Source organism: Nannobrachium achirus (genome assembly GCF_963921795.1).
Source record: "Nannobrachium achirus genome assembly, chromosome: 23".
Lineage (NCBI taxonomy): Eukaryota > Metazoa > Chordata > Actinopteri > Myctophiformes > Myctophidae > Nannobrachium > Nannobrachium achirus.
The window spans coordinates 27,788,803-27,800,897 of record NC_137830.1 but is presented as its reverse complement, the minus strand read 5'-3'; the positions used below and the strand labels follow the sequence as shown (position 1 = coordinate 27,800,897).

The window sequence follows — 12,095 nt, the reverse complement described above, 5'->3', positions numbered from 1 at the left end:
AGACGATTATGTAATAATTGTGACAGCCCTAATCTCAACCAAAGAAAATCACTACCTGCCTTTAACCGAGTTCAACTGCTGTACTTAGTAATTCGATTTGTTCCAGTGCAAGTCAATAATTACATTAATTCACGCACACAGCTAGTGGAAACATGATGACCTTACTATAATGATGAGAAATCAGGCAGATAATAAAATCCAATTAGGCAACATATTCATGGTGCGTCACCAGCTGGCTTTCACTGCATGCATCCACATGTCTGGAGTCTGGATGGTGCAAGGAAACACGCGTTCTGTGAAGCACTGAGTGATCTCCGTCATTCTGAAGCAGTGGTTCTCAACCTGTGGGTCGGGACCCCCAGGGGGTCCCCACATGATTTTGGGGGGTCCCCAGATGAGAGTAAAGTGACAATTTAAGGGCTTTCTAATACCTCCGCAAAAAAAGAGAGAAAGGATAAAGGCTGCAAACAATTGTATACTATAAAAACTAGTCAAACATTGGCCAAATTGTCAAATAATATAAGAAAGAGGAAAAATGGTAAAACTAGACGAGGCGAGGCGTTGAAAGCTTGTAGATCTGCTATTTTCAGAATATTTATTTGTGTAACCGAGTCAAACTAAATGTAATTCCTCAACCATTACATTCCAAGTGCTTGTCGGTTTAAATATGATTATTTTGGGGGGTCACGGCCTGAAAAGGTTGAGAACCACTGTTCTAAAGCACTGTGTGGAATCGAGCATACAGCCCTGGCTGACATCAGCCAGATTTACTGGCAAACAACATGATTTATAGACACAAATGTTATTAAATACGAATCTCCATGCACCGTTTCTATTAGACGATATAAACACTACAAAAGGTCTTGGCACGGCTTTCAAGCAGTACATAATAGGCACGGTTATACATGCTTACTAATAACCCCATCTCTATCTGAACAAGGATTTAACCTGGTGAAATTGTGATGAGAAGGTCATAATCAGATGAACTCTAGCCCAACAAACACATCCAGATTTCTGCTCAAACTTTTTGATTCCTTTGGCTGTGAAAACACCACAATATGGGGCGTTTACACTGACATACAGTGAGTGGTGGTGGTAAACACTACCAACATATAGAAAATAAATAGAAAAATTGTAATTTCATCTCTTACTGTCCTACTGTAGCTGCAGGCTGGATTGTATTTTGTGCATCTGATGTGTGGCATTGGGGGAAATGATGTTATTGTGTGCATGTAAACGTGACAGTTAATTATGAAAGCTGTCAAAACAGTGACTCAGTTCTGATCCAGACGCAGGCTACCAAAGCGAAATAAAAAAAAAAAAGAAAAGAAAAGATAAAGGAGTGTAAATTAAGACTTAAATTAAGATTTATGTTTCTGTGCTAAGTGGTGACAATCCCAAAGAAGCGAAATAGTGTTTTGAGGAGAAACAAAAGAACAAATGTTCTAGCTTCTAAGCACATCCTTTTTTCTCCAGACGTTTGGTTAGATTGAGGAGAACACAAGCTTAGTTTAGTGTAGGGATGCTCCGATCGATCGGTGGCCGATTTATTCAATTAATGGCGCGATCGGTGATCGGCCGTCACAGATCCGGAAAGCAGATCTTTTATAATATAGCTTTTTTGTGCACTTTTACTTTTCTGGACTTTTACTTGTAACAGAGTATATCTACAGAGTATTTTTTTCCACCACTGGGCAGGCCTAATATTATTAATCCATTTTGGTTATGTGCAATAACGCAACTGCAGACATCCTTTTGTTAGGTATATTGGTTTAAATATTTTTGAATTCCTGTTTCTATAATTTGCAATAATTCAACTGTATGGCATGCTAATGTTTTGTATTTTAAAAATAGATCAGTGATCGGAATCGGCCTCCAAAAACGTGATCGGAGCGTCCCTAGTTTAGTTTAAATCCCCCAAAATGTCCAACAGAAAAGTGCCACAAAGTACCGAAAAACAAAGAAGGTATCCAAGTATCCAAAGGCACTGGTTGGTTGTCACATACTGAAGTCCCCTCATGGTCAGTTCATCTTGAAGGGATATTGTCTTTAGTTCTGTCATTGTTCTTTGTATAAAGATGCTTGTTCATTCTGTGTGGGACTGTGGGTGGTCCTGGGTGCTAGGGGTGGGATCCTTTAGGATTTTAACGATTCCGGGTCCTTAACGATTCCCTCTTAACGGTCTGATTCCTTAGCGGTTCCATTTAGCGATTCCTATAGGGGTTACAAATGGACCCTTACAGGTCTGTAACCAAATGTTACATTTGGTTCCATTTGTACACTCTCAGAGTTCTCTCAGAGTTCTTTGAAATTAAAATGCTTGAGAACCACCGGTATTGTAATTGTATAGCATAGTAGACCACTCTTCACGTTCCAGTTCCGGAAATGGTTCCAAACGTGATGGAACCCAACCCCAGTCCTGGGTGGTCCTGGGCTAGGACAGCCTCTCCATCTCAAACTGGCTATGTCCGTTAGGCGTGCTGTTGGGAGAGTTCCCCCAGGCCTCCGGCGCGCGCCCGCCGTAGCCCGACTTGGGCGGCGCGTCGGCCCCCGAGGGTCCGTGGGCGACCGCCGCGAGGGGGGCGAAGTCGTCCTGCGGCGTCGACGAGGGCGCGGGGAGCTCGGGGGGCTTGCGGCCGTAGTAGAGCGCCCAGAGCAGCGTGAGGGTCAGCGTCATGGCGAGGATCTGAGCCACGCCTATGGACACGCCCAGGAAACGCAGCACCTGGAGCTGCTTCGTCCCCCGGATGAAGTTGTAGATCTTTGGCCCGCAGCCCTGCGACACGCACGCACGCACGCACGCACGCACACACACACACACACACACACACACACACACACACACACACACAGATGTATTATGAATGTACTGTATCTCCCATGATTCATTGTGACAGTGGGGGAGACATAGACCTTGCATTGTGTTTGTGTGTGTGACATATCGTCTGTGTTTGCAAATCGCCCCTCAGGGTCATTAATGTTTTACAAAGAAAACAATAAGCTATTGTCATTCTTTGGCTTCTCCCCGCACATACGGTACAACACAAGATGAGAGCTAACAGTCAGTCCAAGTTCATTTGGTATGCCTTTTAATACGTCATTAACATGAATACATTTCAGAATCAGAGTGTTTGTTTCTAAGCAGAAGAAACACTCCCACAGGGTGTGACCTGGAAATCTGCAACAGCTGCAGTGGAAAACAAACAGCCACACACACACACGCACACACACACACACACACACACTCACACTCACACACACGCATACTCGCATGCAGCCAGAAGGCAAACACTCCCAGTGATGGAAGGAGTGAGAGACAGAAGGACAGAGAACAGGAGCAGAGGTGTGGAAAGGCCAGCTTGAAGACCGTGTCAAACCTATTTCTCTCTCCCTCCCTCTGCCAGTGGGAAGTTCACTTTGTGATGCCACATGCCTGAGTGTGATCGTCTCTATATACACACTACTGTTGGTGGAGAGACAGAGGGAAAGAACAGGAGAGAGAGAGAGAGAGAGAGAGAGAGAGAGAGAGAGAGAGAGAGAGAGAGGGGAGTATGGAGCTGTTGATGGTGGTGACAGAGAGGTGGATCATGGTCGACTCCCTCACACATTCCCCTCACTGATACTCCCTCCCTACTGCTGCCTGTATGAGGACTCACTGACTGACTCATCACACCCTCTAGCAACATGCGCACACACCTTTTCTCTGTGTGTGTGTGTGTGTGTGTGTGTGTGTGTGTGTGTGTGTGCGTGCGTGCAAACACGTGCGATGAGAGATGGAAAATCATTAACGCCCGCTCTCGTGCACAATTAGAATAAAGACAAATGTAAAATTGGCTATGTATCGGGATGCATCCTGGTGAAATATCTGGCAGTGTGTGATCCCTTGTCGATGGATCAATCTTGTCGGCGAACACCACAACGATATTATGACAGCCTATTTCAAGAAAGTCACTTGTGTAGTGTGAAATACTCTTAATGATCTGATGACTCGCCGACCACGCAATATCGTACAGTGTGTTCGAGCCTTAACTCATTCCCCGTATTTTAAAATACCTTCGAACTCCCGTTTGCCATTCGTCTACATAGACTTCCATGTAATTCATAGTGCACGGATCATGCACACCCATGCCTAGATCATGCACCACGTGTGTCCACATTGCTCACAGCTTTCAAACAAAAAAATCCGAATGGAAATCCGTTCAGGCATTCATGAACTAGCAGCCATTATGTTTTCCTAAAATGTAAATAAAGATGGCTGCCATGTTTGAAAGATGGGGTTGCTATGGGGGTTAAACATGCAATTTCACGATTGCTATCATGCCTACTCAATTTTTTGGGGTCCAATTTTTTTTTTGTTAAACAGGGAATTCTCTTCCACTTTGACTATGCTTCCACCTCTTGCTTCTCCCAACATCCCAATGTCACTAAAAACTAAGCTTCAGACCTCCCAAAACAAACTGATTCCACTACCTGGAGCTGACGACCCAACTAATTCCAACACATTTTTGCCAGTCTGGGATGGCTCAGGGTAGAAGACAGGGTTAAGCAATTCAAAATGGGATTAGTTGTCAAGAGAGTCAGAGGGTCTTTGCCCTCAATACCATCTTATCTGACTCACTACAAACCTCACCAAAGTGAATGACACCCACAGCCACAATACTAGAGGTTGCGACAACAACGATCTGGTACCACCCACCTACAGAACACTCGCTTTCTACTGCACCGCCACCAAAGTATGCATAAAAATAACACCAAAATACAATATCATCAACAAATATAAGTAGAAAATGAAAAACTATTCAAAACAAAACAAAACTCTCAGTGATCCAAATTCTTTAAGCTCGGCCACCAGTGATTAATAATTGGCTAAAATTGCCCCACAACAGCAGTTTTAGACAGGTCTAAGAATCCCTAAATCCGGGAGAGTGAATCAGATGGAAATTATATTTTTCTTTCCACAAAGGAAAGAAAATGAAACAGCTGACTCAGCAGCTACTAGTCTGGGAGATGTTTTCTTATTTGTTGCTTTATATAAAAAATAAAAAATAAAGAACCATGCTGTGTACAGGGCAGCCAGAAGACGACCAACACGTTACATTACACAAAGGAATGATACAGATAGTCAGGAGACAAAGATAGAGGAATGGAGAGATGGACAATGAAAAGAAAGGAATTTGTTGAGATATTGTTCAGAGGTACAGATTGACTATGTGTCAGCGTGTGTGTGTGAGTGTGAGTGTGTTTAAGTGTGAGTATGTTGCGCATGCATGTGCACAAATGCAAGAGCAGCAAATGCAAGCACGCACACATTTGTGTATACATTTGTATATCTCTAGGCTATGGGAAAATGGCAAATAATAAATTAATGAAATGTGTTATGCTTCTTTGCATGCAGCTGCCGTTGCAACCCTTCCAGCTTCTCAGGAACAAAATGAGAAATAGACTGGGATGGATTTGCTCCAAGTGTGCGTGCGTGTACGCGGCACCAAAACAGGCAGTAGTACTGTCAGTGTCAGCCCGGTAGAGCGCAGAGCCTCCAAGCTTAATTAGATGTAATGGGCAACACTCTGTCTGCCCAATCTGGCAACCCCAGGCCCACAGGACACACAATGCTATCAAGGCTGAGATTGCCTCTAATTGCCTTAAATGGATTTCTTTCCCTTGCTCCAACGCTCCCCATCATATTTAGTCCGCAAGTAGCCTCTGAAGGCATTTCACGCTTTTGTAAAAATGCCCCGCGTGGGAAAACTCCACACACAAATTCAATTTCTTTGCAACAGGACGTGCTATAGCGAGTAAGCACCACTGTCCTTGTTGTAATTCAACCAATGCAGAGAGACTCTGGGGAGTGCAGACTAGGGATCTTTGCCTGGAAACGGGGAGAAAGAGAGGTCACAAAAAAAAGCACAGGTAAGTACAGTTCCATATGGCTTGTTTCCATTGGGGTCCTTTGCTTGTACTCAATTCATCAAAACTTGATCGAAAATTCATCGAAAGTTCATTCTCCAGACCTGCATACAGAGTGAGCAAAGATTGGAGGGCTGGCCATGCAAGGTTCATACCTTGCATGGCCAGCAAGGTATGAACAAGCAACTCCTAGCCAATCAACACTCAGATGATGTCCCCACAGGTTCCGTTTTGTTTCAATAATGTGTGTTGTGTATGCGTGGCAGCACAGAGCACACATGCATGTTTGAGTGCATGTGCACTTTTAGTATAGAGAGGAGATCTCACCTCTTGATGAAGGTCGCTGAGGTCGCGGTAGTGGGCGTGGCGAGCGCATCCCGGATACTGATTGGAGCAGCAGGAGTCAGGTGGCCACTCCATCTCCGTCATCTCCAGCCAATCGGTGAAGTAGATCACTCCGCAACACTTAAACTGACAGTGACAGCCAATCAATAGTAAGACAACGTGTGTGTGTGTGTGTGTGTGTGTGTGTGTGTGTGTGTGTGTGTGTGTGTGTGTGTGTGTGTGTGTGTGTGTGTGTGTGTGTGTGTGTGTGTGTGTGTGTGTGTGTGTGTGTGCGTGCGTGCGTGCGCGTGTATGCGTGTTTGTGTGTACCTCTGTCTGGAAAGTGTTCCATGTGTGTGTGAGCCATTGATAGCGCTGCAGTCCATAGTTTGGCATCCTGGACTTCAGACTGATCATATCGGACCTCTGGACAGAGGGCTGAAAACACACACACACACACACACACACACACACACACACACACACACACACACACACACACACACACACACACACACACACACACACACACGTTGAAGGATTTTATCAGATTTTGTCCCCAAGTGCAATATAATATTGCTGCTAAGTGTAGTGTAGTCTGTATTTTATTGTTAATGTTCAAGGTATTTGATTAGATTTTCTTATAATACTGACTATTTATTGTTGCCTACACAATCGTATTTCCCTCTATATTTTATGCTTTTATGCTGCTAAGTGGAGTGGACTGCTGCCAAACTAAGTTCAGTACAGGACAAAGTCTCAGAGAGCTGGTCTCCCTTGGAGAACTTAAAATACTTCAGATGGGCCTCGCTGATAACAGCATTAGGCTCTTTCTCAGATTTTGTTTAACCAAGCTGTGACAATATGTTCGTTTCCATTCATTTCTTGACTGCTGAGTCATTCTTGTTCTTTGAGAGAAAAGTTTACGCCTGTGCTGATGCTACAGTATTTCTTGGGACAGATCTTCCTTGAGATAGAGATGTCCAAATCGAGGAGACTTCCAGGTTCTAAATATGGGTTGACCAACTGCCCAAGGTCAGTGTAGTTGGATCAGATCCCAGCAGAGCTTTTCACTTCTTTGTCGTGCTCTCATATTTAAAAATAGTACACTGTAAAGTCCTACGTGTTAATTTAACTGAGCGTACAAATGTAACCAAGTGAACGGCCAATATGGATTCAAAACAAACAGATGAAAGATGAAAAGTGCCAAAGATGTTTGGCACTTATTGAATGAATTTAAAGATGTGGTGCCATAGTTTTGTACTTTTTCTGGTTTTCATGTGTCTAGGAGGTTGACAGTATTTCATTAGACCCCCTGGTGTGGTTATGAGCAATTATGTATTCCCTTTGCATTTTGGATTTCTTTCTCGAGGCTGCGACCTTGTGGATCAAAAGTGCCGATCCAAAAACACAGATAGAGTGACATCACTCTATCTGGAGATAATTATCCCCTCCCCTTTTACCATTCACCCAACACACGTGGGTGTGGCTAACTTCAGCTGGGTCACTCACCACCCACCATGACAACCAGGCATACTTAATGAACTGGTGTGTGTGGCCACATAAAAACCTAATTTTAACTCTTTCTGTACACTTTTTGGGGGGATCATGGCACATCTTTAAGAAATCACTATTTATCATATAATTTACCACACTCCACACTTTAAGTATTCGTGTTGCACATGCACTTCTGTGAGATGTTTACACTGTCCACCAAGTCATACACCAAGTAACATTAATCACACAACACACATACATTTATCTGGCAACAATCGCCTTTCTGATTCTGAAAGGTGAATCATCGTGAAAACGTGAATCATCCGTTTTGCATTTGGGTCGACGTGTGTTTCTTGTAGGAACGAGGCCTTATAAGATTCTGCGTTATACATGCCGCGGTTATCTAAACTAAACAGTCCTCTGGCTCGACTCCGAGTGCTCCAGTCAATTAGCATGCACGCCCGAGTCCTCGCTCTCCCTCACGCGCGCGCGCACACACACACACACACACACACACACACACACACACACACACACACACACACACACACACACACACACACACACACACACACACACACACACACACACACACACACACACACACACACACAAACTATAGTCTAGTAGGAAAGGGGGGTCCATGCGCATAGGGTGGATTTTTAACCCTTTTTCTTAATCCTTAAAGGGTATATTTTAAGATTCTGCCAGGTAACAGGCTGAAATATCGTCCCAAGGGGTAAGTTTTTAATGATTTTTTGCACCTACCCATTCACTTACTACACAGGAAAACAAGACCCCCCCAACAAATCTTCTTTAAGTAGCATGTGAGGGGTCTAACTAAGGGTTTTTCATGATACTGGATTCATTGCAAGCATTTGTTTTGCACTCTTGGGCTAAAACGGCCCACAACTATGGTTTTGTGGTGAAAAGTGATGAGTCATCACTTTTCACAGTTTTGTGGGGTCCATTTTTGCCCCTCACATGCTACTTAAAGAAAATGTTTTGGGGGGGTATTTATTCCTGTATAGTAAGTGAATGGGTAAGTGCAAGAAATCATTAAAAATTAACCCCTTTGGACGATATTTCAGCCTGTTACCTGCCATAATCTTAAAATATACCCTTTAAGGATTAAGAAAAAACAGGTGGCGAAAAAAGTTCCACCCTATGCGCATGGACTCCCCTTTCCTATTAGACTACTAGCCTTTGTACTCAACCCTGGCCTTCTACCCCCCCCCCCCCCCCCCCGCACACACACACACACACACACTTTCATCCTCCTTCCTCCTACTCTGCCCTGTTGTGATAAGCAGACATGCAGCCCATTAGCAAGGGCTCCCCACAGACACCAGGTGTGCCAAGCCCCTGTCCATAACTGCATGATAGGAAGCCATTCAGTGGGTACGGAGTACGGACGGACTACAATACCCACAACCCCCTGGCAGGTGAGTGCTGCTCTGATAAAGGTAAAGGTGAGGCGGTGCTGTGTCACCACCCCCCAGGGTACACACAGAGACACACACACACACACACACACACACACACACACACACACACACACACACACACACACACACATTAGTCAAAGGCCAGGTCAGCGCACACACAAACACACACACGCACGCACGCACATACGCACGTACGCACACAGGCACAGACACAATTCAATTCAATTCAATTCTCACACACACACACACACACACACACACACACACACACACACACACACACACACACACCTGCTGTGCGACACAGAGCTGCTGTGTTCTTTCAGGTAAAGATAAGGCCCTGCCTAGAGGCTAGTAGTAGCCATTGTAGCAAAGAGCGCTGGTCATTGTCTTCACACCCCACTGGGAAGCAGGAGGGCAGGGGTGGGGTGGAGGGATGAATAGAAACAGCATTAGACTATCAATTCGGACCATCTCCAGAATGCTTTTGAAGCTATTCTGAGCCCGCGATGAAGGCAAGGCCTCCCAGCGTCTAAACCGTTAAGCCGTTTTTTTTTTCGTGCGCTGGGCCTATACGTTCGCACGTAACAAATTAATTTCAGGTCTTGTTTGTTTGCGCGACCAGCAGTCCAAAGCTGGCGCGGGAAGTTGTGTAATGTTGTTTGCGTTAAGTCACACAGACACATGCACACAGCACACACACACACACACCTTGTCTTAACAGTCAACAGAAAAAAGCATGGAGTTCCGACAAGATGGCGACCGAGTAGGACGCGTTTGTTGAGCTCTGTGGAGGTGCATAGTTTTCACATTTTTTAAGCCCATTTTTTACTGCCTTTATAGTTCTTTTGAGACTTTAAACGCCCAAAACACTGGTGAGCGTCTGTTTTTGCAGTTGTTTCGTGTTTCATGCCGAATACGATTAACACGAGGTCGAGGAGTACCAGGTCTCCGACCGCAAACGCCGACAACATGGCCGGCGCAATGCAGGGCGACGCTGACGCTCCGGTTACAAAGAGCATGCTGCGCGAGGTCCTCAAGGAATCACTGAAAGAGTTTATGGATGGTTTTATTCAACCCATGATGCTTGGCTTGGAGAAGAAATTACTGAAGAAGATTGATGACTTCGGAAAGGAGCTGCGTCCTGCAGTCGCCACGCTGAACACGACCGTGGCTGAACAGGGGGAGGCCATTGAGAACTTTGGTTCCTCCATGGACAGTTTGCAGATGTGTATCACTGAATTGGAGAGAAGATGTGCTAATCTGGAGGAGAAGCTCGTCATAGCAGAAGACCGGAGTCGTAGGAACAACATAAGAGTGATTGGGATCTCTCCTGGGCTAGAAAAGGCTGACCCAGTGGCCTTTATCCAGTCTTTTTTGCAGAAAACATTCCCCGACGAGTTTCCCGACTCCCCCCCGGAGGTGGATCGTGCTCATCGGACCGGCAATCCACGTTCTGATAAGCCAAGGGCTTTCCTGGCAAGGATCCATTTTTTCCGGGTAAAGGAACGCATACTCCAGCTCTCCAGGAAAGCAGGCCAACTGACATACAATGGCAAAAAGGTGTATATTTTCCCCGACTGGTCTGCTGAAACATCAAAGAGAAGGGCAGCTTTCGGGCCAGTAAAGGAATTCCTACGTTCCATCACCGCGGAAGGGGTTAAATACGGAATAAGGCACCCGAGCAAATTCTGGATAACCGTGGATGAGGCGACTTCTACTTTCAACTCACCCAAGGAAGCTCTGGCCTTTTGCAAGGATAAGTTCAAGACTCCAGGTGCTGCGGACGAGACTCTAGCTACGCAGGATGATGAGACGACAGTTACAGAGAACTAACTTTTACCAGGGACACTTTTGCTTTCGTGATCGCGTGCTTTCAAACACATTCTGCCGATGTGATATCCTTTTGCCTTTAATGGACTGTTGGTAAGCTGGCTGGGACTTTGGAGATGACTTTTACGCAGCGTCTTTCTTTCCTCACTCTCTCCTCCTCCTCCTCCCCAAAGGGTGAGTTGTTAATGTAAGCCTACTTATTGTTTTGGACTCATCATCTGACTTGACGTTGTGTTTTCAAGTGTTTCGTTTCATAATACCTATTTTATTTGTTTTATTTTTTAACAAGATCTGTAAGCAGATGGGTGTTACTCGTTTTAATTTAGGTTACCGCAAGGAGAGAGGATTTAGGGCTGCTAAAGCTATAAGCATAATTCACTGTCTTTTTTGTTTGAATATAATGGACATTGTTCTTGTTATTATTGTATTCCTTTTCTTTGCTCTTATTGAGCGTTGTGCTGCTTACTATATAGGTCTAGAGGGTTTTATCTCTCTCTGTTAGGCTTTGTCTAACGTGTTCCGTGTCGCGGTTCGGACGGAGCCTGCTCTCTCTATCGTCTTCCCTCTATGTCTCTCTATCTATCTCGGCTTTCCCTCTCTCTCTCTCTCTCTCTCTCTCTCTCTCTCTCTCTCTCTCTGGCTCTCTCTCTCGCTGTGTGTGTGTGTGTGTGTGTGTGTGTGTGTGTGTGTATGTGTCTTTCTCTCTCTCTCTCTCTCTCTCTCTCTCTCTCTTTCTGTTAGGTAATGGCGGCTATGTTGGTTGTTAGTTTATGGTTCGTTTATGCCGCCTAAAACGCTACTTTTTCGGGTAGGAGGGCGAGACTGGGCTTTGGCCTTTGTATTGAGTAATGTAGCCTACTGTTTAAGGTGAAACAGATATAAATAATATGGTCTAAATTGTGAAGGCTCCGCGGTTCCAGAGACCACTCGCTCTCCCGCCCTTTCTCTATGTCTCTCTACCTATCTCTGCTTCTCCTCTCTCTCTCTCTCTCTCTCTCTCTCTCTCTCTCTCCCTGGCTCATTGACTCGTTCTTTTTTTTCCTTTTTTTTCTAATCTCAATAGCTGGCGGATGTACGATCTCGTGG

The 12,095-nt window shown here is 44.9% G+C and overlaps 1 protein-coding gene across 1 annotated transcript in view; it reads right to left on the bottom strand.

Annotated features, from left to right (window-relative positions):
• Positions 1-2,434: 2,434 nt before the first annotated feature.
• Positions 2,435-12,095, bottom strand: part of tspan12 (tetraspanin 12) — a gene marked incomplete at its 3' end in the record, with an annotated part of 33,952 nt that continues 24,291 nt past the window's right edge. The window contains exons 5-7 of the mRNA XM_080754300.1: positions 6,562-6,669; positions 6,235-6,378; positions 2,435-2,776 (exon numbers count right to left, since the gene is read on the bottom strand). Of these exons, the coding sequence (XP_080610426.1) occupies positions 2,435-2,776; positions 6,235-6,378; positions 6,562-6,669 (594 nt within the window). The remainder of the gene's footprint in view (positions 2,777-6,234; positions 6,379-6,561; positions 6,670-12,095) is intronic.